General features: G+C 42.3%; 1 protein-coding gene across 2 annotated transcripts in view; it reads left to right on the top strand.

Annotated features, from left to right (window-relative positions):
- Positions 1–27,203, top strand: part of RFFL (ring finger and FYVE like domain containing E3 ubiquitin protein ligase) — a 63,582-nt gene that overhangs the window by 19,448 nt on the left and 16,931 nt on the right. For both annotated transcript variants that reach the window (XM_081027425.1, XM_081027426.1), the window contains exon 2: positions 25,260–25,447. In XM_081027425.1, coding sequence (XP_080883551.1) covers positions 25,260–25,447 — 188 coding nt within the window. The remainder of the gene's footprint in view (positions 1–25,259; positions 25,448–27,203) is intronic.

The raw sequence follows: 27,203 nt of genomic DNA, 5'->3' as shown, positions 1-27,203 counted from the left end.
TTCATTTCATTTGGGATCTGGATGTGGTTTTAGACCAAATTGTACCATTTAATTTATTATATAAACCTTAGAGAAGCCAAACAGGTTTACAGCTTTACCCATCTTTTGCTCTGGTGTTTTGTTCTTTTTGTGTCTTGTGAGAAAGAGTTTAGTCAAACTAAGTTATTGTTAAAGGAAGAGAGAGAAGCAAACATATTTGCTACGTATGTAATCATCGTGCATACTGAATGGCAGAGACTCACTGTCTTACCAGTCAGTTTCCATAGTCTTTTCGGAGGCATTATGAAGAGCCTCCCCTCATCCTTATTGCTGGTCAGGCTACTGCCCTATCTCCCTCCTGCTCTTCATCTTTTAAAATCTTCGACCTCATTACTAGGTAGTTGCCCCTTCAGAGTTTGCTTCTGTTCATTAACAATTATCCCAAATGATCCATCTTCTCTTTTGCACAAAGAAGCCTTCTCTGAAACACCCTGCATCAACTTATCCTAGTGAACTAGCTTCAGCTTAGAAGTCACTTTTTTCATGAAGTCTCTTCTTAGTCACCAAGACTGGACGAGTGCTTAGGAGAACCCTGTTTTGACTCCGATCATAAGATGTGTTGTTTTGCACGATCATAAGCATGTTTTGTTAGAATTATATCCACAGTACTTGGCACACAGTAGGTTCTCAATAAGGGTAGAATGAGGAAAAGTCTGTACTCTACTTCCTCAACTCTGATCCTCTTAGCAACCCTTTATTTTGGCTTCTACCCACATTACCCTACTCAGGTTTTCCTGAAGATCACCAATAAACTCTTAATTATCAAACTCGATGTCCTGGTTTCAGCCTTCATCTTACTTAATCTCTGCCTAGCATTTGGCACTGTTGAACTCATTCTTTTTTTTTTTCTTCCCCATTTGGCTTTGAGAACTTGTCTCTTCTGAGTTTTCAGAGTATCCTCCTATTATTTCTTCTGATTCTCTTTTGATCATCCCATAAATGTTGAGATGCTTTAAGGCTTTGCCTTGGGTATCTTTTCACTCTTTCCCTATCCCCTTCCTTTAAGAATCTCTAATACACCCATAAATCCTTCTGTCCTCAATATGTCTTACCAACTCGGCTGTTTCTCCCAACAGATCCTTATTTCCAACTTTGCAAATCTTGACAAACTTTGTCTAACTTGACGAAGCTACCAGGATGTTTAAAAGGCGCCTTCAATTCAGCACGTATACATAACAACTCATTATTCCCCCTGTCCCGTATCTGTTACCTGCTTGAACTCTGGTAATTATATCCAAATCTTCCTGTTTACTCTTTTTATGCCTCACATCCTCTAAATATGCTACATTTATGGTTGCTAAACCCTTTTGATTACTATATTTGAGTACTGTTTGATGTGTCTTTTCTTCATTCCCTCTGTATTGCCTTAATTTGCCAGAGGTCAGAAACTTGACATTTTGTTTGATCCAATGGCTTAAAATTTTGCGTGTGAATAATTTTAGGCGGGATTTGTCCTCATCAAAGGTTACAGACCCCACAGTTCTCCCAGATCTTACATACTAAAGAACTTACCAACTTTGCCTGCAGGAATTGGAGTCTGTGACTTCTGGGCCAGTGCTTATCACATCTTGACTGGGCTTCTGCCGCTCCACCATAGGTCTTTCTCTGCTCCATCTCCATATTGTTGTCAAAGTTACCTTCCCAAAGGCCAAATCTAATCTTTTCGTTCTCAGGTTTTCCGAGTGCCTTTGGTTCCCTAGTTCCTGCTTAGCTTGGCAGGTAAAGTCCTTCACAATTTGACCCTATCCTACCTGTTACCATTACCCGTCTTATCTCTCTCTCCTTTCCCCAGCCATTTCTCTCCTCCTTAACCTCACTGAACTTCTCATTTTTCTGGTTCGTGGTTATATGCATGCACTTTTAAGACTCTGCCTTTTTTTAGTGGTTTCCTGCTCTCTGACTTATCTTCCAGGAGACTTAGTTATATGTTAAACCTTTTCTGATCTCAGTAGAAGGTACTCTTTCCATTTGGACGTCCGCAGCCCTGTGTGTAGCTCTTCTGCTAGATGGTTGAGTTCCTTGACTGACCGTGGTCCCTGCCCTAGTTCCATCAGACAGTGGCTAAAGTGGGTCCCTAGGGTCAAACCACTAGTCCCAATGTCTTTATTAGTCTTGGCAGTATGACAACATTTATAAGCTCTCCTGTTTGATAGCATGTTTTTAATTCCTGTTTGATGAACTTGAGCGCATGGTGCCTATTTTGTATCTGTCACCTGCAAACATCAGGTAACCACCCAAAGTTAATGTGAAGATATATAGGGCTTGCTGAAACCTAATTTCCTAGTGCCACCTAACATTTTTGTAGCACTTTATAAAATTATTCCCTTGTATCATTTTATTTGATACCTGCAATAACCTGTGTTAGGTAGACTTTATTGTCCCTGTTTTACTGATTATAAAGCTACTTCTGACATTGAAGCATACATTCATAAAAGATGCAGAGGGAAAACATGTTTTTACATTGCATTAAGCAACTGGCTTGTCTTTGTAGTTTAAAATACGCTCCAGAAAAGGTGCCTTTGCTCGATAGGCAAGTACACAAGATCTTGCCTTGTACAGTGCCACTTTACCTTGGAGCTAGAAGGAAGAGGTACCCAGAGCCTGTCTGACCTATGGAAAGACCTTGACAATGTTAAGAGACCTTGATTGAAGTTAATAGTGGGCCCACTCCAACCTCTCAAGCTTTCCTATTGTGCTTCAAACGTCTAGAATTTGTTAAAACCTACTGAGGTAGTGGAGTCAAATCAAGTTGACAAGTGAAGTTATCACAAAATGGAGTAAACTGAGTGTTAAGAGCAGAACAGATTTCATAGTAATTCTTGTACCTGGTTAAGTTTGTAGGGTATTTCACAGTGTTTGCAGTGCTGATATGCCATATTTGATATTATGTGGAATTTGATTATAGAAAGATGAATCATAAGGGCTAGGAAATAACCTCTGTTTTAGATGCTGGTATGTGAGATCCAGTTTTGTATCCCCCATACGTAAGAGGGGATAAAATGATTAAAAAGTTAAAAAAAAAAGTCTAGATAATAGTTTAGTGGTTACCAGAGGGTCAGGTGGGAAGAAGGTTCTAGAAGAGGGTAAATGGGGTCAAATATATGGTGATGGAAGGAGAACTGACTCTGGGTGGTGAACACACAATGTGATATATAGATGATGTATTACAGAATTGTACACCTGAAACCTATGTAACTTTACTAACAATTGTTACCCCAATAAACTTTATTTTTTTTTAAAAAAGTCATCATTGTAAGTTCTTTTAAAAAGGAAAGATTTTGGCCCGGAGAAGAAAATGCTAAGGGATGGCTTGATTACCATCTTCAAGTACAAAAATAGTTTTGCCAGGGGGATTTTGATTAATTGTTCTTCATGTACATGAGAGAGACTTAAAAGGAAATTGGGCTTAAATTGAAGGAGTAATTTTAAAGAATATGAGGAAGAGTTTCTTGTTTTAAAATTTTACTGGGTAACTGTGTCTCTCCAGGGCCCACCAGCTCCAAGTTGTTCTTCAATCTTAGGTGTGGAGGGCGCAGCTCGGCTCCAAGTCCAGTTGACGTTTTCAATCTAGTTGCAGGGGGCGCAGCCCACCATCCCATGTGGGAACCGAACCTACAACCTCGTTGTTAAGAGCACGTGCTCTAACCAACTGAGCTAACCGGCTGCCCCCGGAAGAGTTTCTTGATCTTCAAAATTGGGAAACGTTTGAATGACTGCTAGGTGAGAGTGTTGATTTTCTGATTGTTTCAGTTATCTATTACTGTGTAACAAATCACCCTAAAACTTTTAGTGGCTTCAAATGACAACCCTTTTATTGCTCATAATTCTGCGGGTTAGTAATTAAGGGGAGAGAGACATACTGCTTTGTTGTATGTGATGTTGATTAGACAGGAGGATTTATTATGGCCTCAGTCAACATATCTGGGGCCTCAAAGCTAGCTGTTGGCTGGGAGATCTCGGTTCTCCTCCATGAGGTCCATTTCTCTCTTGGCCTGCCATCATTCATTCATGTAGACCGGGCTCCTTTTCCATGATGGTTGGCTTCCAAGGGGCCGTACTGAAGCTGTAGGGCTTCTTAAGGCCTCGGCCTGGGAGTCATGCGTCATTCCTTTTGCCCCATTCTTTTGGTTAAAATCAGTCCCAAGTGTAGCCCACATCCAAAGGGAGGGGGCACGGACTCTACCTCTTGAAGGGTCGAGTGTCAAAGTCACACTGCAGAGGGGCATGCAGTATGGTCGGGATTATTGCGGCCAGTTTTGGAAGCAATTTACCACATTGACCTTAGAGATTTTTCAGGAGAGAATAATCAATGCATGTTTATTGAATAGGTAGTTTGGGCATATGATTTACAAACTTGGCTGCATAGCAGAGTCATCTGGAAGCATTTTATAAGCAGAGACTCCTTAGGTACCCGACGGGTGAATAGGTGTCTCCTGGAGGTGTTGGCACATAAGAGACACTCTGTGTCCTTTCTGCCAGGTCACTATCAGTAAAATGATGACGGAGGGTGGGGAAAATTAATTATCAGTAAAACGGCAGTGGGGGTTGGGGGAGGGACCAAGACGGTCCAGACAGGTACAGTAGAGATAAAAGGCAGATTGGTAGGTGCCTTGAGAGAGGCCTGCCATCTCTTCCTGCTTCCAGGGCTTGGCTGAAACAGCCATGCGCTACCTTCCAGCCTGTTAAGTTATATCCCATTCAGTTAGCACATCATCAAAGGAGTGTTTCTTGACGCCTCACTTATTTTTTCTCCTAGTTTCTAGCACTTTTTTCCTCGTAGCATTTTTTAGTTTTATAATTAAACATTTGTGTGATTGTTTGACTGATATATAATAGACAAAATACCTCTGCTTTGCTTTCCAGTAGCTAACAGTGCCTGCCTCATAAAAGGTACTCAGTACGTATTTGTTGAATGAATAAGTGGTTGATTGAATGCATGAATGAGTGAATGAATGAAATGATAGTTGAATTGAGTTTTAAAGGGTGATTAGGATTTTTGATAGGTGGAGCAAATGAATGGGAAATTCATAATTCTGAAGCAGAAAGTGTGGATTATTTTGCTCATAATGATTTCAGAAGATCGGAGGGACTGGTTTGGGAAAAGATGAAGGGTTTGCTTGTGAGTGCACTTGGTCTGCTAAATTTGGGGTCTGGATCTTTAGCAGGCATTTAGAAATGAGGTACTGAAACTGAAGGGTAAGATTGATTCCAGATATTTAGATTTGGCGTTACTGATTGAAGACTATGGAATCTGTTCATTCAGCAACTACTTACTGAGCTTCCACTGTGTGCCAGACAATGCGTTGTAGGGAAGGTAAGCTGAAGTCTGACTGATAAGGAGCCAGCTTGATGAGAAGAGCTGTGGAGAATGTTCCAGGAAGGAAAGGAACTACAAGTGTGTAGGTCTTGGGACAGTAGATAATGTATTATTTTTGAGGAACTAAAAGGAGACCACCCAGGGCTTAGAGTGAGGTGAAGGCAGGAAAGATAGGTCGAGTCCACATCGGATGGGTCCTTCGTGCGCCATGTAGAGTCTAGGTTTTACAAAAAAGCATTGTGGGAAACTACTAATGGCTTTAAAGCAGGAGAGTAAGAAGCAGAGTGTATTTTTGAAAATAAAAGTTTACCCTGACTGCTGTGTGGAGAATAGAGGAGCAAAGAGGGACCCCTAAGGAGATGTTTGCTGTAGTTCTTGAGAAAGAAAGTAGCACAGCCATGGACATGGTGAGAACAGGATATTGGTGGGGTATGTTTAAAATGTAGAACCAATAGAATTCACTAGAGAAGGAAAGGAAGAATGGTTAGTCCAGAGCCCTAGGAGATATGTAGGGGACAAAAGGAGGAACTAGAAAAGGATAGGGAGAAAGATTGGTCTTTGAAGTCAAAGGAGAGTCAAACTACTGTACTTTCAGTGGGAGCTGCAGGGTCGGAGGGAGCCTATCAGACAGACTGAAGGAAGAACATGGATAGGTAATTGGTGTATGGGGCCGCAGGGAATTCATGAAGTTTAAGGACAGGGAAAAGCCATGCATTTACCGTTTCCCTGAAAATAAGACCTAGCCGGACAGTCAGCTCTAATGCGTCTTTTGGAGCAAAAAATTAATGTAAGACCTGGTCTTATTTTACTATAAAACCTGGTCTTACATAATATAATATGATTATATTATATCTTATATTAATTTTTATATTAATTAATTAATAAAATATATATTATATCTTATATTAATTTTTGCTCCAAAAGACGCATTAGAGCTGACTGTCCGGCTCGGTCTTATTTTCGGGGAAACACGGTAGCCATCAAGATCATTGGTGACCTTGGAGAAAGGGTTTTCAGTAGAGTGGAGTGAAGTTAATGAACAAGTGAATGTGTGATATGAACGTGAAACAGAATACCGGCTATTCTGTTGGGGGAAGTAAAGAGAATTAAAGAGAAAGGGAAGCCCTGCGGAGAGCTCACATTTTGCAAACTTGCACAGAGAAGAAGTATGTGTGAAGGCAAGTTTTTCAAAACTGTAATGGGCCGATATTTACTGAGCATCTACTCGACACCAGTCACTGTGCCAGGAGCTGTGTCAAGTCTATTCTATTTATCATTGTCTTTCAACAGTTTGCCTAACAGTGTAGTGACCTTCAAAATGAATTTCTAAATTCTAGGGGTATGTGAGACCAACCTTTCAGGTACAGGAAGGAAATTATCAGCACTAAGTTTTTCTCTATTTTTATCTTACCCTTTGAAATTTGTTTTAGTGTTTTAGATAGAACAGCATATTTGTATAGTGGTCCTTGTCCAGTTTGCTGTTATAATAAGTATATTGGACATGTACTCATTTTTTTAACTGATGGTCAGAAATGGTGGACTCTACCCGTCTAATGAATAAAAGGGATGTTATTAAGATGAAGAGAAAAGAAGAGGCAGAGAGAAGGATGGGAAATCAACATGCTCAGTAGTCTGCACATTGTTTTAAACCTCTTAGGAACCCTGTGAAGTTATTTCCCCCCATTTTACAGACAAGAAACTGAGGACCAGAGAATTGAACTTGTCCAAGGTCATACCACTAGGTAACTGGTACAGCTGGAATTTGAAACCTAGTCTGTTTTACTTGAAAGCCTTTTCACCTCATTTAATCTTTTCTCTTTTTATTTGCTTAATGCTTTTCATATTTTTCCATCTAATTCTCATAGTGATCCTATAAGGAACATATGAAAATATCCATTTTGCAGGTGAGGAATCTGAGGCACAGATGAAACAATTAGTGCATGATCACATCCGCTTATGGCACCAGCTGGACTCCCAATTCCATTGTTCTTTCCATTGTACCATTATTGCCTCTCAAAATGAATGGATGGAACCCAGTTGTTTTGGTAAAGTAGGCAAGGAGGTTTCTAGTTATCCGACAGAGAAGGAGTGGAAGAGGGGATAGGTGTGGGAAAATTACTTAGACAAAGCAGAAAAGGGTAATGGCTCCCATTTCTTGAGCACATTATGTTGTTAAGGGTTTGCATTAATTCATGGAGGTTCTCATTTTACAGATACGGAAAATGAAGTTTAGGTAAGTCAAGCACCATAACTGAGGTCACACAGAGTGAGTTCTGGCCCCATATCCTAAACCCTGCACAACGCTGCTCTGTGGAAAGTTGATGTGGAGACCAGAGATGACTTCTGAGCCCAGTGATGGCTGATCCTAGTTGTATGAATTTGTTGGGAACCCAGTAAATAAAGTCTTCTGGCCTTTCTGTAATACTTGGTAGCTCAGGTGTGGAGAGGTTGGGGAAGAGAGGAGAAGAAAGGGAAGGAAAAGCGTAGAGTAAGAAGAGTTCAGTAAGTCAGAAAAGGTCCCAGGGTATAGGAATGGCAGATTGCAATGGATTGTGTTGTTAAGAAAAGTTGTGTTTTAAATTCATTCTTACAATAAGTATTTATTGTGTTTCTGTTTGGTGCAAAGTATATTAGGATATGGAGGAAAGAATGCAAAGATGGATAAAATGGGATCTTTGACCTCTAGAGAGGTTAGAGAAGGAAATAAAGCACATGATTGAAGGGTCCAAGAGAGGTGGAAAGTGGAGAAATATCCATATTGGCTTGTTGTAGATTGAGGAGGGCATTATGTAGGGCTGGCCTGGTGGGTGCCATCTAACTTCTCAGGAAGACTCCTAAACGTTTTGCTTACCATACCTTAGCCTCTTTCTCAGGTCATAAAATATATTTTGTTTTGTACCTGGAAATGATCGGTCTTTGGAGACAGTATTCTATTCAGACTTGAGTGACTGTGCTCAAAAAGGAATGCCAATTTATTATTTTAGAGTGAAAGATTCCTTTCCTGTTAACAGGATTCTGGATTTTGCTAGGATATTGTTTTTCAATATCAAGAGATCTGAGAAATGAAATTTAATGGTATCGAGCTTGCTTGGTGAGCATGGAATAATAGGATAGAATAGTTTGTGGGGAAGGATATAGTTACAAAAAAGCTAAGATTATTGATTGCTTACTATATGCCAGGTTTTGTACTAAGTGCTTTGCATACAGGAGGACATTTAATTCTCCCAGTGGTCCTCCTGCAAAGTAGGCACAAGTATCCTCAATTTACAAATGAGGAAACCAGGGCTCTGTCCACGCTGGTAAGAAGCTGAACTGAGATGGGAAGCAAGTCCCTCTGACTCGAAGAGCCCGTACCCTAACTGCTCCTATATGCTGTTGCCATTTAAGCTTCATAAAAAACCTGTCCTGCTGCAGAGAAGATGATGTGTCACCTCGCTCCAGTATTTCTCTACTTTGGGGGATTCTGGAGTCAAAATGGCCTCCTCTATTTTTCTTTTAGATTTTTTAAGTTTCTTTGTTGACCACATTTTGATGTGGTCACAGTTCTTTGTTGAAATGTATTAATACCATCCAAACCTTTTTGTCCTCTCTTTTTTTTTGGTTTGAAAGATAGTGTATCGACTTAGAGGGACTTTACATATCTGCACACATTGATTTTGTGTTGATTTTCTTAATTTTATGGGTTAAGTTAATAATGAGATTCCTCTAGTTCCTAACTTGTCAACCTCCCCGCACCCGACCTTTCCCACTGGATTTAAATTTAAATTCTGAGTGTGACTTTGGAGCTTCTCCGTCTGACTCCAGTTATCCAATTTAACCATGGCTGTCTGGATCGCTAGCTACTGTTGTTACCATGCCTCCCTTCGTGCCCATTTAGGTCTCAAATCAAATCCACTTACTCACTGTCCCTCTGTGTCCTTGATTTCCTGCTTGGGTGTTGTTTCAGTTGTGTTTTTGACTTCACATATCATTCTTCCTATGAAGCCCCCTTGTCTGATCTCTCGCTGGAAGTAATCACTTCCTCTTCTGGGTCTCATAATAGAGGATTCTCTTTTCTGTCTCCTTTACGGCACAGTGCACTTTCTGCCATATATTTCAGTTGTTTGTGCACATGCCTTTATCTCTCCTGTTAGACCATAACCTCGTGCAGTTCTCTCTGGTTGACCTTTGTATCTCCTCTAGTGTCTAGTTCAGTTCCCTGCACATAGTGGGCATTCGATATCTGTTGGATGAATGAATGGGTAAGCAGAATATCAGATTTAAGTTTCTGCCCATTGGTTTAGATTTCTTCCCCCTTCTTTCCTTTTTTTTCCTTTTCCAGTTCCTTCTCTTTTAAACTTGCTGTGCTTTCCCTTGCCCTGACTCACCGAACTTGTCTTCACCACTCCCTTTTTTTCATCCAGATTTTGCCTCATTCTTTCTCCATTAGCAGTCACTGTGTGGGAGTGCCTCATGCTGCTGGTTAGATTTCCTCCGTCCTTTTGTGGCTCTGTTCTCTCCATGAATCATATGACTAGTGTGATTGCATTAAGATTTTAATAAAAAGACCATGTGTAAAGAATAGTCCTTCAGGTTTTTTAGTCAATTACTTTCAAGCGGGGAACTTTCTGATCCACATTTCAAGGGGAAGGGAAGAAAATCCTTGGGTACTGGGGAAGTAGATCAAGGCATATATTCACACTGTGGGATGTGGGATGCCAGGCATCCTATTTGACCAAAGAAATAATACAGGAAGCCACAGAAGCTTCTGCTAACTGTTAGGTTGAATCGCTGAATTTTTTCTACAGCTGGAAGAGGCATTAGAGATTCACGTAGTCCAATCCTATTTTCCAGATGAGAAAACAGACCAAAGAGCCTGAATGACGTGCCATAAAAACTGGGATATCGTTGCCTAGTGTTTACTCCCGATACTGAATGTGGGTTGGAACCACTAGCTCTTTGAAAGCAATGGAAGTTTTGCTTGCAGTAGAGGCTTCAGGCCTCTAAAACTGAAGGCATTTGCAGTGCTGGAAAGTAGACTCGGCGTGGTACTAGGTTGGATTGGGGACAGTGTTCACCAGAAGGGTCCTTTCCACTGTTGTGATCACTCTGGGTGGTTCCCTTCTGGGAAGCTGCTCAGTGGGGGACTGGCTGACAAGTCTGTGCCTTCTCCATTTGAAAAGAGGCCGATGTTTGATAATAAAAACCTATCCAATTTTTCTGCTCTTTTTCCCAGCCCTCCTATTCCAAGTTTTGTTTCAGGCTTAATTTTCTGACCATGGCACTTTTTATGGTAAGTTTCTATTATTTACTCTAGGTCAGGTGTTAGTACTGAAGGATAGGCAATGCAGAAGCTGTCTCAGAGGCCCATGATGGGTTTGGGTGCTTTTTAGGTGCCTTTTACCGGACTCACACATGATGTGTAGAATGATGTGTTTTGTAGTCAGGGAACCCGTTGTTGGCAGATATGAAAGGTTATCTACCTATTTGTAGCTAGGGAGTAGCAGTGTAAAGAGACAGCCCAGAGCAGGAAGTCCAGTGCAAACAGGATGTGCTTGTCTTTACTGTAACTTGGTGTACCTGTGTTTTGAAACTTGCTGTGGTTAAAAAGAAGCCTTACACTATTTGAGCTTGGCAGAAGAAGTCTCTTTCTGGTTTGAAAAGGAGCCACTAACTAGTCCTTTTCCTGCCTGGCCTTTTATACAGTTGCACATCTTTCTTCTAGGGGTTGGGTCCTTCTTTCTTCCTGGTGCATATTTTTTTTCTAGCTTACGCTATTATTGAATCCATATGTTTTATAAAATGAAACCACTGAAATTGACTGCTGATCTGTTATTTTTAGTCACAATGGGATTCAAGCTGTGCTTGGCTATTTATTTATTTATTTTTAATAACAATAGAAAATCTTAGCCTAGAATTTACCTGCCTTTTCGATTACCGGATCCTTTTGTTGGATTGCAGGATTTCTGGTACATGTTTTGAGTGTGTCCTGAATGCGGTAATTTACAAATTACTCTGGTTTTAGTCTTTGAATTGAACATTTCCTTGAATATTGAAGGCTAGATCTAATTTTTAACTGCGGAACTGTTTCCCCCTTAGGCAAGTTTCTGGAGAGGAGATTAAGTAATTTGCTTGGCAGTATTCAGCTGGTAAACAAACACTCTGAGGAACATCTATTTTCTAAAACCTCCCCCCTCCATTCCTCATCACTCCCCACTGTGAAATCTGCTTTATTATGTTCATTAGGGGACTGGATTGGCTATAGAATAACTGACTACCTGTGGAGAGTAATCTTGGAATCTTGGTGGAGTATTATAACCGCTTGAGTTATTTCAGAAATGGTCCATTCTGATGATCTCAAGCCATAAGCTAATGAACGTGGGGCAGGTAAAGGCCTGGGTCCTGTTTTTCGTGCATTCTGTATCCTTGCCGCATCGCAAAGAAAGCTGTCCTTCCACTTCGTAATTCCAGGAGCAAATGCGTGAAGTAGTAGCACACCTCAACACCGATGAGAACAGCGTTATAGCACAGGAGTCTTTTCTCAGGGAAATATGAGCCAGTTTGCACTTTGTTTTGGGATATAGGCAAAGGGCAAGACCTGAAGGAAGACAGGTTAAGCACATGTGTTCACAAGGAGACAATATGGTGAGAACAGGTTTTCTCTGTGGTATTAGGCAAACTAGAAATCTCTATTTGGGCTTCTTGGGCTAGATACGGGGCCCAACACATCCTGGCAGGAGCAGAAAACATTTCAGACCGTCAGCATAATTTTCAGATTGAGATCAAACATCAAATCAAGCCAAAGGTCTGTGGGAGGAAGGAGGTGGGCAGTCTGGATTCATCCTGGATTTATCACAAAATCCCATCTGACTTCAGTGCAGTGCAAGCAGTTATGGAGCATGAGGTAGGGGCCAGAGGTGTCTGTGTTTAATTCTTCTCTGGATTCGGTAGGCAAGAGAAGTTGAGATGCTAAGGGAGAACGTCTTAAACTGGCTGTACTGCTGGAAAAGTGACAAACTCCTTAGCAGTGGAGTAGAATGGGGAAGAAATGGGCTGCCTGGAGGATAAACCGCTTCTGACCACCTCTGAGAAGAGTTCAGGGATTGTACAAGAGCTGGTGGGAGAGGCCTGGAGTCCTTTAGTTCTTGGAGGGTCATTGGGAAACTAGATTGAGCCTTATGAAAGTATCTGCACGTCTAACAAAAAGGTAGATAGGGGATAGAGCAGATAATTTTGTCCCTTTAAAGACCCTTAACCAAGATTTTCTTGAAATTATTTATAGCCAGCTTTTATTGAGCATCTATTATGCGCTAGGCTATATTTATTTATTTATTTTTAAAATTAAATTTATTGGCGTGACAATGGTTAGTAAAATTACATAGGTTTCAAGTGTACATTTCAATAATATTAAGTTGGTGCAAAAGTAATTGCAGTTTAAAAGGTTAAAAATAATTGCAAAAACCACAATTACTTTTACACCAACCTAATCTATCCTGTGTATCACATTGTGTGCTCACCGCCCAGAGTAGGTCAGTTCTCCTTCTGTCACCATATATTTGACCTGGCGCTAGGCTTTACGCAATACCAGAATCTAGAGCCCTGGTTCATTCCACACCACAGCACATTTGGCGACAGTAACTTTTGTACAGTCCACCTTGGAAAGGTAAAATGCATAATTTTGATCCTAGACAGAATTCCTGTCCTGAAGTGCTGCCTTTTCCCAGGGCGTAGGGCTGCCAGAAACCCTTTCACGGAGTCCCTGGCTTCGTGAATGTTACCCATTATTCAATCACTGTGATCATATCTCGTGAAAGCAGCTTCTTCAGTCAGAAAGTCCAGAAAACCTTACCTGGTAAGTCCTGTTCCCTGCACAAGAGTACGAGGGAGATCAGAGTCTCTATTCTTGAAGAGTTTTGTCATCGGTATTGATGGAATGAGAGTCCTGTGGTAATTAAACTGCAGGCCTGTTTATTCTGTTTTCAGCATTGTTAGGAGATTTTACTCTGAACTGCTTTCTTCCCTGATTGACTCGCCCTTTGGGGCAAAATGCTGGGCTGAAATTAAATGTGTAGGTTTCTCTGCTACAGTGTTTAATCTGTCATCTCTCCTAAACTTCACACTAAGAAGCAGCCATTTAATTGGCCAGCCCCCGAGGGTGATATTTTGGCACAACTCCATTGGTTAGAGTTACTTCTCCCTGAAGTTGACAGCAGATGCTGACGCCCCTCTGCAGATATTTGTCATAGATTTGTTGAAAACAGGGAGTTTCCAGGAACATATACGACTTGTGATTATTATGTATGTTTTTCAGTTGTTTCCAACAGTTATTACTTCAGGAAAAGAGCTCATTTATTATTATGGGAAAGTGAAATCTGCCCTTTTCTTCCCCTTATTCATATTGTCATTTTAACACTTTATGCTCCAACACCCTCTGCTGTTCTGTTTCTCTTTTCACCTTGCCTGTACTCTGTCAACAGCAACAGGCAAAGCTCTGCTTAAACCTGGGTGTGTCTGGCAGAAGCCTTTCTCTTTGATTTCTGGCATTTCTTTTCTCTGTTATTTTACTTCTCCATTTGTGGTTTTCATTTCTATTTGTATTCTTTGCCATTCTCATCACAGCCCCGTTCCAAGCCAAAGTCCGTTGAAGGGCATTGAAGCCTTCTGGGCCTTTTGGAAGTGATGCTCTTGCTTCTCTCTGCAGCTCTTTCTGGTTTCCTAATGCTGTGATAACTACAGTTTTAATATGTTTCTGTTACTTTTAGGTGGTCAGTCTGTTACCATTCTTGTTGCTCAAGTAATCTTAGAAGACACTTAAAAATTATCTTAAATGTGTGTGAGGTAGGCATGTTACGATTAGGCTTTGCCTTACAGGTATTTATGTGGTGATATGAGTTTAAAACCTTTAATTTGCTGATCACCCTGGAATCACAGGTGTGAAGTTTTCAAGCATGACTTTCTGCCTCCCTCCTTTTTTTTTTTTTTTTTTAAGGCGGGCACAGCTCACAGTGGCCCATGCGGGGACAGAACCTGCAACCTTGGTGTTATCAGCACCACGTTCTAAACAACTGAGCTAACCGCCCCCTCCAAGCCCTCCTCTTTTTCTTGAAGGTTGTTACAACCTTCAAAAACCTGGAATTGTTAACTCTAAGTTGTTACCATTAGTAATACTTCAACAGATACTTAGTGATCACATTTACCTGGCACTAAGGCTGGTAATAAAGATGTAAAGTACACTCACTCTTCTTTCCTTTTTCACTTTCCATGCCCTAACCATGGGAAAGAATACTTTAGAAAGAATTATACAAATTCTTAGGCAGTTGATTAAATATAGTGCTGCTGGAATGCTCATCCCCTCAGAATGTAATCACCTTGCGATGCAGGGATCTTGCTTTGTTTCGTTCCTCTTGGAATCCCCAGCAACTGGAAGAGGACTTGGCAGACAGTAGTGCTAAATAGGTAATCAGATGAATGAATTAAAGTTATCGGGAGGTGTACAAGATGCCCCGAGAGAGTACAGACAGGGTCAGAGAAGGTTTCCCTGAGGAAATAAATGCTGCATGTGGGAGTTAGGGTGAGAATAGTGGTGGAGGCTGAGAAAATAGCTTGAGGGACGTTCCTAAAGCCTAAATAAGCTGGGCACTTGGGCTGAAAGAATAGTAGGGTAGCTGGAACTAAGAACAAGGAGAGTGTGTCCCTCATCTCTAAGGGTTTATTTCATTTTTATTTAATGGTTACCAGTGAAAAACTTTTAAAAGGAGGGTAATAGAGCATTAGTAGTAGTGGACACAAGTGAAAAACCCCTCAGCTAGGCACAAAGCTAGGCAGGAATAGAAACTGAAACCCATTTTAAATATAGTGAAGGGCTTTACCTTCAGAAAGTTGGGGGTCTATCTATAGCACTAGAACCCTGAAGTTGTAAGTAGGAAGTGCAGATGACTTACTGGATATATAAATAGATTCCCAGGGATGGGTTTTCTGTCCGTTGCACCTTTTAGAAGTTTCTTAAGTGTTGAAAGTTTGGCTTGGCGGTTAGATACTGCTTTTTGGTGTCTCTAGAAGGGAGTACAAACTAGTGTTAAATACTTCCTCCCTGCTGGCCACTCTAGGTGATTTCCATGGTCTTCTCTCTCGGTCAGTCCATTAACCTTGCTATTCCAGCGCATAGGCTCTTGAATTACTGGTGTTAAGCCTAGGGAGTGTGGATGGTGAAAGAAGATGCCCTCTTCCTGTAGCTACACATTAATCAAAGAACTTGGACTTACATCCCATTATCCTCAGCGCTGTTACCCAACCCTCAGAGCTCAGCCTCTTCATTTACAAAATGAACATTTTAATTCTGAATTTTGCAGGATTATTATATTAAATGAGACAATAGATGCAAATGGTTAACAACTCACTTAGCACATTAGGTGTTTTATCATGTTTTTCTTTGTCCATAAAAAATAAAATCTTCTAGGATCATCTGAGAAGGGACTTGAGGACCCCTGAGTCTGAATAACCCCCAGTTTTCCCCTTCTCTGCCACCTGAGGTGACAACACAGGAGATTTTACCACCTAAAGCTTTGATCATTTATATTAAAGTATAACTTGGGAGCTGGAGGAGAGAAGAGACGGAAACCTAGCCCTAGAGTCTTTGGGAGCTTTGCCATGTCAGTATGAATTGAGGCTCTGGAAGCTGGTTTAGAGAGAGGCAAACATTTAACATTAGTCCCGTGCCTTACGATAATACCTTCTGCTTACTGAACGGCTAGTACTGCCTCCTGCTTTCTGTATGATGGAAAGACTGGTAATGTTCCCTCTTTATCCTGAACACCTACTCTGAGTAGGTAAGTTCATTCCTGTCACACTGAGGCTCAGAGAGGCGACTTTCTTAAGCTCCATCTGTTACTCTGGGTTAGAACCAGGATTTAAGGTCAGGTCTGACTGAGTCTAAAACCAAAGTAAAACATATTTGGGACCTTGGTTTTTTTTTTTTTTTTTACAGTTTTAAAAAAATTTAGCCCCAAATAAAATTCTTATCTGAGAAATACGCATTCCCCATTTACCCACATCCAAAGTCCTGCCTTGGAGGATGGAAAATGTCTATTAGGTTTTAGAGTCTTCAGAAATATTTTCCTCTGTTGTGTTCAGCCTTGTGAAATATCCCTTGTTTGTGTCCTGCCCATATACCACTTCAGCAGGGCTGTTGATCTAAGTTAGGCCTTGGGTTCTAAAGTCTACTCGTCGCCTCTGTGACTTAGGTGTTCTGAATTCTTTATCTGAAATAAAATACCTCAGCAGTAATCTCAGTGTCACAAAGGACACACTTCATTGTCCCACACCCAGCAAGTGAGACCAGCCTGTAATGTGGTTCACTCTGGGTTGCTCACTTACAAATGCAACAGTTGCCCTATTGGATGCTCATTGTGCTGTCACCAGCATTTTAAATCTCCTGAGGTGGACCCCTCAGGCAGGTTTACTGGAAAGTTTCATTTGTGAGTCTGAGATTCTGTTATAAATTAAACAGTTTCGAAGGAGTTCAAGTTGCTTTTCAGACTAAATTATTTTTTAAAGTAAGCAGCCTTCCAAGTTGAGACATGATTTTAAATTTCAGGTAAGTTCTTAGGATAAAGATTTGATTCTTTATTATGTGGGTGACGTGATTAGCTGTTCTAGAGTCCCCACCCAATCTCAAGCTTTGTGTGCCTGGAGACAGGGATGTTGGGCTTTCCGGCCAGTAGTCACTATTGAATATATAGGCTGTTGCCATTTTAGAATTGTAACTTACAGGTTAATGATAATTTATTTTAGTGTGCTATTTATGAAGCTCTTGCTATAGGTTAGGCACTTTGTTATTTTTCATCCTTACACATTACCTTCCAACAGAGGAGGTATTTTCTCTTACACAGGTGAGGAAACAGATTCAGAAAGCTTAAATAACATGTGCAAGGTTAGCTACCCTTTGTTTTTGATAAAGGACTTTTTCATGGTCCGTTTCTGTCACTATAAATATTGATACAATGCTCTGGGCCCTAAGGAGAGATAACTAGTACTTATCTCATCAGCTGTATTGATAAAATACTAAATGTTCCTTTGGCCTCAGTTTGTTCATTCCACAAATTTTTGGGGTGCCCACTCGGAAGTGGCACTGGGCTACATAGAGGATGTGGGTAAAGAGGTGAAGACAGATGAGGTTCCTGCTGTAAATACACCAATAAATACACGTACAGATTACGATAGTCCTCGTGAAGGAAAAGGGCAGTGAGAGCGCATGTGACTGCAGAGGACTCCTCTAAATGGTCCTGTGTGAGACCATAAGGATGAGGAGCAGTAGCAGCAGGGGGACCAAGTGCGGAGGCCCTGAGGCAGAAAGGAGCTTGTTGTGCTTGAAAAACTGAAAGGATACCATGGCTTAAAGCTCAGTGAGTGGTGCAGAAAGTAGCAGGACATGGACTGGAGAAGTCGGCAGGGAGTGACGGCACATACAAGGTCTTTTACTCATGTAAGGAGTTGGAATTTTTATTCTAAAACGCAGTGGGATCCATTGAAGAGCTTTCATGGGGAGGAGGGAAGTGGTGAGGCCTTGTGGCGAAAGAATTGGAGAAGGGGACGGACTGGAGCTGGGAAGCTGGTGTGGCCATTCTTTGGTGTGAGAAGCCTTTCTAACTCTGGAAATACAGTAGAACACAAAGTCCTTGCCCTCAGGGACTTTTTGTTGTAGTTAGGTGAGACTGTTGACAAATAAGCATAAGCAGATAATAGTAGCTAGTGCTAAGTGTTATGCATGAGATTAGAAAGTGACATTTAAGCTGAGGGATGAATGACAAGGAACCAAGCATATGATGTCCTGGAGAGAAGAGTACAGGCAGAAGGAACAAACAGCAAATCAAAGGGCCCGGCGGGGGAAACCTGAGTAATAGATGCGAGATGGTGATGGAGACCCCTGTCGGGGGCAGGGGAGGGGGAGATGGGAATTTAGAATCTTCAGCCTAAGAGTCATATTGCAAGTCACTGACCGGGGTCTCCTCCCGAGAGAGTGGGATGGAGAGGGCGCTGGAGACAGTTAGGCACTCCCAAGGGCCTTTAAGAACAGAGGGAGGGGGAGGAACCAGCAAAGAAGCTTTGAGGTGGGAAGAAAACCAAGTGTTGAGTTCAGGAAGCTGTGATAATTAGAGGGGAGAGTGGTTCAAGGAGGAGGGAAGAAGCGTCACTGGGCTGAGAGGTTGAGTCAGATGAAGACAGAGAAGGGTCACTTGGGCCTGGTCAGGCTAGACTGGAGAAACTTGAAGAGTGAAGTAGAAGTTGAGGAAATGGAGTGAAATATTTGGAGAAATTTTGATGTCGAGGAGAACAGAAAAGGCCTTTATTGAGGAGTGGGGGCCGTGGGGTCAAAATGGTGTATTTTTGGTTATTGCTTTTTACAAATTACAAATATTCTTCTACATGCTTTTTAAAACTCATCAAATTTTAATTGAACTATAACTAGGGAAGTACACAAATTTTAAGCAGATACTTTGATGAATTTTCACAAACTAAACATTATCTGTATAATCAGCATTCAAGAAACGGAACATTACTGGAAGCTCCCCTGGGCCCCTTCCGTTTACACCCTAACCCCCAGGGATAACCATTCTCCTGATTTCTAACGCCATAGATTAGTTTGCCTGTGTTTAAATTTAACATAAATGGGATAATTTAATATATAGTCCATTTGTGCCTATCTTCTTTCATCTGTACTATTGCGTATAACTAGTTCGTTTATTCTCATTGCTGTGTGAACATAGCCATAATATATGTCTCCATTTTCCTGTTAATGGATATTTGGATTCTTTCCAGCTTGGGCCTATTACGGTAGTACTGCTCTTGTATATTTGAATATTCTTGTATACTTTTTTGGTGAATGTGTTTCTGTTGGGTATATACCTGGAAGTGGAATTTCAAAGCCACGGTGTATGTGTGTGTTTGTGTTTCCAAAGTGGCTGTACCAGTTTACACTTCTGCCAGCAGTTGTTAGAGTTCTAGTTTCTCTACATTCTTGTCAGCACTTGGTGGTATCTTCTTTTCCATTGTAGCCATTCCAGTGAGTGGTGGTAATACTTTGTGGTTGTAAGTTGTACTTGCCTTATGACAGGAAGAGGTTTAAGGTGAGAAATCTTGTAGCATACCTGTGTGCTGATGGGAAGGCTCCAGTAGAGATGGGAAGCAAAAGCCCAGAAGGGAATTGGCTGCAGGGTAGACCAAAAGGTGTGTGTGTGTGTGTGTGTGTGTGTGTGTGTGTGAACACTTTTTATCTTATGGCCTGCAGAGCATAGGCGTCAGGCTCTGAGCCACTTAGGTTCAAATCCTGGCTTTACTACCCTCTACCTATGACCTTTAGCAGTTAAGTAACTTCTCTGAACCTTGGTTTTCCTACCTGAAGATGGGAGGAACTAATCTGCTTTTCCAGAATTGTGAGGATCGCATGAGATAACACAAGGCAGTACCTAGCTCAGTGCCTGGCAGATAAGAAGCATTCTTGTTCCAGTGAATGGCTGCTTTCTTCACTTCTTAAAATATGTAATTACTTATCAATTATTTCAAAGAGGCATAGCTAAGCCATATTGATAGGCTTTTCATAGGATTTCCTTTCAGAGCCATTGCAATTGTACTTTAATTGCTTTTTAAGGGTAATATACAAGATGAAGCAAAGCACATTCTGTATTAATGATCCATAATGTGGGATACTTTTCTTTATGCACTTACAGCATAGATGCTTTTAATAATTTCAGGGCTATAGTAGTGACAGTAGGCAAACCACTCTCAATAAACCGGAGGTGATTCTGTAAGGCTCGCCATCTAGCCATTTTCTGATTTGCTGTGTCATAAAGGTACTTCTTCAAGGATTGGGGGCATTTTAATTAGGTATTTTAAAAGGATTTTTTTGGAAGTCTTAACCGTGGGTTCACCTGAAGTACGTTAATTCCACTTGCTCTCTCTGCATCTGTGTGCCTCTCCTTGGCACACAGGCCAGTTCATTAACTTCACAGTCGGTTGGGTGAGAACCTTGGGGACTTGACTGCTTGGATTTTGGTGGTTAACAAGGCGGTTTTGGAGTCGCACTGCACACTAGTACTCATTTTATTGGGACACTGACATTCGGACCCTTCTACTCCATGGGAAGCCCATGACAACTATCGATCCACTTAAAATGATTTGACTTAGGCAGGTGAACAAGGGAAGTGTTTGTAGGGAGAAGTCGCGTTACCTACCCTCTGGTCTCTAACTCTGACTGTGCTTAGCCTACCTGGGATAGGTCATTTATCTTACCCTGTGGGTAACACTGTAATTTTCCTGTTCTGCAGGCTCAGTCTCCCGAGAAATACCAGCATACTTATCAAGCTGACAAAACCCCATGTGCTAGCTAGCCATTCTTGCCTCAGACCACTGGGTTCCCCACAGGAAACAGTAAATTCTCTTGTTCACCCCAGCCCTACATCTCCCGTCCTTCTTCCCTTTAAGCAAAGTGGAAGGGGAGCGTCTGGCAGGTTTCACACAAACTCAGAGGAGCGCAGTCAGAGACTGTATTTGAGGATTAAGTCGCAAAGGCCATCTTTTCTGAAGAGGGATGGGGAATTAGGGAAAGAATTTTCAAGCCCTTGGTGACGATTTGATAATAATTTTCTTTCAAGATCAAAAGGAGGTTTGCCGATAAGAGAGGGATGTTTTTCAAAGTTGTCAACATAGGGAGAATTCTTTATACCCCTCTCCCCCAATTGGTTCCACTTTCAGTCCTTCAGTAACATAATCAGATGCTATGTGTGTATCTGCTTAGACCTGAGGGATGAAAAAATACATTCCCAAGAGGAAAGCATTTAGTTTGTATGACAGTGTTAAAATTATAAAATCTTTCCTTTCATTCCCTGAAACAGCCCTGAGTATACTTATTTTAGGAGTAGGGCTTTCCAGTTTGGCAAGAGAGTACTTTTAATTGACCACATTAGGAAGTGTGTCTTTTTGGTATTTAAATATGTCAAAAAGAGTAAAAGCCTGGTTTTTTGACTTTGGTGAACCTGTTCTGTCTGAGTGAGCAGGTCTACGGTATTTTACACTGGAGATTCTTTCCACCTAGCCCTTTCCCTAATAACACCTTCTCCACATATACAGATCCCCGGGGTAAGACTGTTCTTCACCTAAACACGGGGCCTGTGGAATAACTGGTAAGTTTCAAGTCTTCTCGCAGAGCCCAGGCCTCCTAAGAGTAGCCACGTCCTTGAACAGGCCAATGTCTTTTCTTTCAGAGCTGTTCAGAAGAAGCACTTAAGATTAGAACCAAAGTTGAGAGAATGAAAATAGTGCTGAGGAAGATAGATTCTCCTGACTCCCAGCTAAGGAAGGGCTTTCTTAGCTCTTGTAGCAGGATGGCCTCATTGAGCTATAGTGCCTTCCTGGGAACAAAGTTGCCTGGGAACAAGGACCTTGTCAAAATCACTCTTGGTGTCCCCAGTGCCCAGCACTTGGCTGGTGCTTCCTAAGTGCTTGTAAAGCACACAATATACAGCTGGCCAGCTTTGCAGTTTTTTCCTACTGATTGTGCCTTACCAAGTGGTTCTACCCGTTATGTGGCAAAAAGTCTTTATCTCTTAGGAAAAAATTGCAACATGTAGATGCCTGGTGTGGAATAAAGTTTGTTTTCTTTATGTGGTTAAATGCCCCCCCCCCCCACTTTCCTTTTTATTTCACTCTTTGGTTACATCTCTGTTCCATTCTCTGGTGAAAGAGAAGACCTTCCTCTTGCCCAGGATTGTCCACCGGAATCGGATCAGTTGGCCTCTTTTCTTTCTACTCCTGGCCCTTACTCCCATCATTTATTTCCAGCTTCCCTTCTTCTAATTATAAAACCTCCTAGTCTTTGGGCATTTCCTCTGCGGTCTGTGAATATGTGTGCATTTCTCTTACCTTAGTGACCTGGGTCCTCTTCCACTACTGCCTTCTCTCTTCTCTTCACAGTCAAAAGTTTCTTGAAAGAGCAATTTATCCTTAGAGTCTGGCAAATCCTCACTTCTCAGTCACTTTCCAACCACTGGTTATCAGTGAGCTTCACTCTTCCTAAACTGCTCAGGCAGAGAGCGCACTTACGTTTTCTTAAAACTAGGTCCATTGGGCGTTTTGCATTGTTATTGTTTTCTGCTCTACGGGTCTTGACAGTGTTGGTCATTTCTTCTTGAAACTCAGAACCACTCTTCCAGTTTTCCCATCCTGAGCATTTTGTCCTCTGTTCTGCTGGTCGGATTTCCTGTTTGCCCTTTAGGTCAGGGGTTCCCAACGTTTCTTGCAGACCCACCTCTCTTCTAAACCCAGACTGTCCATCAGTCTTCTGCCCTACTCTGACTTTACCTACTTGTAGTCTGAGGATTCCCAAACCTTCATCTTCAACTGAGACCATCTCCCTGTGTGCAATGTATACATCAGCACGTCCCCCGAGCACAACACTCATCGTCTTAACCTGCCCCCCTCTTTCACACACAGACACATGCCTTCTCCTGGGGGCTTTACCACAGTTAATGATTCCACTGTCTATCCTGTTGTGTAATTCAGAGACCCTGGGATTCGGCAAGACTGTTTTCTGTCCCCCCATCCCCAGCCCGCGGCAGCACACAGCAGCCTATGGCAGCCCAGCTCCAGGGAGAACTGTTGTTCACAATCTTAGCCATAGAGGGTGCAGCTCACTGGCCCATGTGGGAATCGAACCGGGGACCTCCGTGTTAGGAGCACGGTGCTCCAACCACCTGAGCCACCGGGCCGGCCCAAGAGATAACTCTTATGGTCCAAGAGACAACTCTTATGTTTACTTTTTGCCTGTACCTTCCCAGAGAAATTGCAGTTAAAGTATTGTTACAATGCAGGTAGCTACAACTAATGTTTATTTAGTGCTTCACAGCCTAGAGAACGTCCAGATGAGAGAAATAAAGTGCCAAAAGTTTATGACTTGTTAGAAGTAGTTAGCACAGCCCATAAAGTAGTAAAACAAGGCTTGGGACCAGGTCTTCTGATTCCAGGTCTTCTGATCCTGGCTTCCTTATATTATTACACACCATCTCAGATGTTTCTAGCAACAGGCAATTTAAAGAATTACAGAATCCCTCCTTCAGAGGGCTACTATTAGGTTGGTGCAAAAGTAATTGGGGGTTTTTCCTTTATTTTTAACCTTTTAAACTGCAATTACTTTTGCACCAACCTAATACTTCAATGTTGTCCCCATTCTCTTGCCAACAAAGAACTCACTTAATGAACTGCTCCTCATTATTCCATGTGAACTACTAGTTGCAAGTAAGGCAGATCAGGTCTCTGTCTTCTGGGAATTGAGAGTCTTCAGACAAGTAATAGTGAGTCAGAGAGAAATGTTTTTGATGTGTAGGAAATGGAATGAACTTGTGCTTAGTTAAGATTTAAATATTTTGTGTGATTCATTCATTCAGTAATCCTTGTGGAGCCACCAATCTGCTGGGCATTGTTTGATGTCATTGTCCCTGTTCTCATGGGGTCACAGGCCAGTGCGGGAGACAGATGTTCACTGGACCCACCTGCAAGAGGGAATGAATCATATCACAGGTGTATTGGTGGCATGTTGGGAAGCTGAAAAGGCCCGAGAGTTGTCAGAGGCCTGACATTACAGCTGTCTGACCAGGAAGTGCCTTCCTCTGCTGGGCCTCTTTATTTTCCTCTGTAAAATGACCAAGGTTGATTCCGCTGGGTTCTTAGTTCCTTTCAGCTTATCACATCTTTGAACTATGATTTAACAAAGACACTTTGAATGAGTCAGGAGGCAAAGCAGAAAGTACCATTCTTTTGTGTGAACTGATTGAGTAATAACACTAAATGTTCCATTTATTATCTCTGTAAATGGGGTTCGGGCTTAAAACGTCTATATTGAGTGCCTTGGTCTACTGAGAAAAGCACACTCTAACTTTTTACAGGAATGCTTGGCATTGTAGTGGACTGTCTTGCAATCTTTAGGTAATTCTGACATTTGAGGGACCTGAAAAAATCATTAATCCCCTTGTCCCTAGTGCTTGTATTTGGTATGCAAAATGGGCATCATAATCCAAAACTTCCTAATAAACTTGCAGAACACTGGTTCAGCAAGGAAACAAATACTTGTTGAGCATCTGCTCTGTGTATGACGCTGGACAGGGTACAGTACCGACCTGAATCAGAAGTCCCTGCCCTCAAGGAATCGACGGCTTAGTGGTAGAAAACAGAGAGTGAGCATATCTGTGCAACAAACTGTTACAGGTGCTGTGATGGAAGTGTATTTAGGGTTGCAGGTACAAACGTAAGAGTAGTTAGTTCTGGCTGGTGGGAGGATAAACGGGAGAGGCAGCTGCGGCACAGGGAGAACAGCGGCTGCAGAGACAGAGACCTGGCTTTTCAGTCTCAGTTCTCGATATATTAGCTCTATGACTTTGACGTCTTGAGCCTGGCTTTGCCTCATCTGTAGAAAGGAAATGATGATACCTCCTCACACGATCCGTGTGAGCATGGACTTACACACGTGTGTGTGTGCACATGACCAAGTTCTATCTGTCTGAGCTGTAGGGATGAGGTCATGTTCCTGAGTAAAGTGGGTGTTAGGCCACTTGTAATTGCTACGGCAAGAGATTTTATTTGAAGTTAGAGCTCAGATTAAACCCAAACAGGAATCAGCAGCAGCCTTTCAAAGGTAGTGTGCCAACTTGGCAGCCCGTGCTGTCCTGACAGATCAGATGTCTATACTCACCTCTTATGTGCAAAGGCAACTGCGGGGGTGGAAGGGGTGGCAAGGAGCCTGTGGCCCCTAAAAACCCATCTTCGCCTCTCTGGCGGCCACTGTGGATTGAGTATCTCTGCTCACTGTGCCCTCAGCAATGGTGGCGAACTAGAGATGTGTCTGAACTCTGACCTTTTCCTCTTTCCTCCTTTGTACCAGATTTTATCATGTGGGCAACCTGCTGCAACTGGTTCTGCTTGGATGGACAGCCTGAGGAGGCCCCAGCACCCATGGGAGCCAGGACGCAGGCCTATTCCAACCCCGGGTACAGCTCCTTCCCTTCCCCAACAGGCTCGGAACCAAGCTGCAAGGCCTGTGGGGCCCACTTCACAAACATGGCCCGGAAGGTGAGTGCTGCCTTCTCAGCCTGCTGCCACCTCGGGCCCTGGGCCAGCCTGCTGACCTGTAATGCCTGCTGCCTGGCCTTTGCTGGGCAACGCTGGTAACCCAGACCTGTTCTTGTCACAAAAGTGTTGAAGAAAAACTAACCCAGCAAAACCAAAGCATCTCGGCGTCGATTGGCGTCAGCTAGATCTGAATTCAGATGTTAGCTTTGCTACTCGCTGGCTGTATGTCCTAACCTTTCTTGGGATTCATTTTCCCCATTTATAAAATGGGGATATAAAAGTGGCACCCATCTGACAGTGTGTGAGAATAAAATGGGATAAGATTACGAAGGGTACCCAGTACAATGCTTGGCACTCGATGTTATTGTCAAGCTGCCATCATAAAAAGCCTGACTGCAGATGAACTTTTTTTTTCTTACTGAAAACAATGTCAAGGACATCTGAGTACATCGAGACCCTAACAACACAAAGACTGGTGCTTATTTACTGTAGCGATTTCATTTGAAATGGATTGTAGCTATGATTTCCAGATTAGCGAGTGGGAAGTGAAATTATTGGCTGGGTAATGGTGAGTGGGCGTGGGCCGTGGCTTTGTCAGTGCCCGGAGGCCACATGTTCTCTATGTCAGGCACGACTGGGGCTGGTGGTGAACCCTGACCCAGAGAAGGAACTCCTGTGTTCTGTATTTTGCTATGGAACAAGAGGTTTGCTGCCCAGAATGTGATGTTAAAATGGCGATAATGGGAAATTTGAGAGGAAACAATCCTTTTTAAACCACCTGCTATTTGCCAGGGGCTGTTTTAAGCAATTTAGATTTTGTTTCATTTAATCCTCACAATAACTCTGGTGTAGGTTTGGGGGTCCTTATCCCCCCATTTTACACATGAGAAGCTAAGACTTAAAGTTTGACAGTTAAAAGGAAACTGTACATGTGAAGTTCCTGACAAACAGCATAAGAGACATTAAAATACTCATTCTCTTCCCTCTATGACGGTAGTGCCCCAAGATTACACACTTATTAAATGGCAGAGCTGGAATTCAAACCCAGGTCTTTGACTCTCGGGTTATCTCCCAGAAGACATTCAACATGTCAGAATTTCTGCCACTTGAAGTGTTGACCACCGCCCCTTTTGTACCTATAAGATGATGGAGGCCTGGCATTTTGCCGTGTAAGTTGGATTTTGCCGACCGTTCACTAGTGTAGTGAGGGGGGGCACATAGCTGAGCTTTGCTTGGCTACCCCAGGCACTGTGGGAACTCAAGCAGAGAGGCTGCTGCAGGCAGCCAGGGAGCCGTGGCTTAGAGTGCAGAGGGGCCCCTCCTTTTATTCTTAGACCGAAAGGTTGAGTCAATAGATTGAGGCTGAAGGGGAGAATAGAAGGAACTTGATGTCACATGGCCTCAGTCTTCTCAGTGATGGAGACGGTGGGGTGGAGTTAGGATCTGAGGTGAGATGGAAGGAGGGCTGTTGGATATTGTCACGTGCCTGGCACCGCATTCGGCCTTTCACATGCGTTATCTCATTGAATCCTTGCAACAGCCTATGAAATATGTACCATTATTTGTTCCCATTTTACAGATGAAGAATTTTTTCTCTTTATCTAAAGTAGTAGTTTCAAGGACTCAGGTACACCGAGAGTCTAGTGGATAGCCACAGATGTTGCTGTTTTCTCTATTACACCAACAACTGCTGGTAGAAGTGGCAAAGTCATCGGAAAGAGGAGGGAAAAAAGCCTTGTTTAAATGAGGCAGCATG

This window comes from Rhinolophus hipposideros (genome assembly GCF_964194185.1).
Source record: "Rhinolophus hipposideros genome assembly, chromosome: 20".
Classification (NCBI taxonomy): Eukaryota; Metazoa; Chordata; class Mammalia; order Chiroptera; family Rhinolophidae; genus Rhinolophus; species Rhinolophus hipposideros.
The sequence above is the reverse complement of the archived record's forward strand: the minus strand, read 5'-3'. Positions and strand labels throughout refer to the sequence as shown.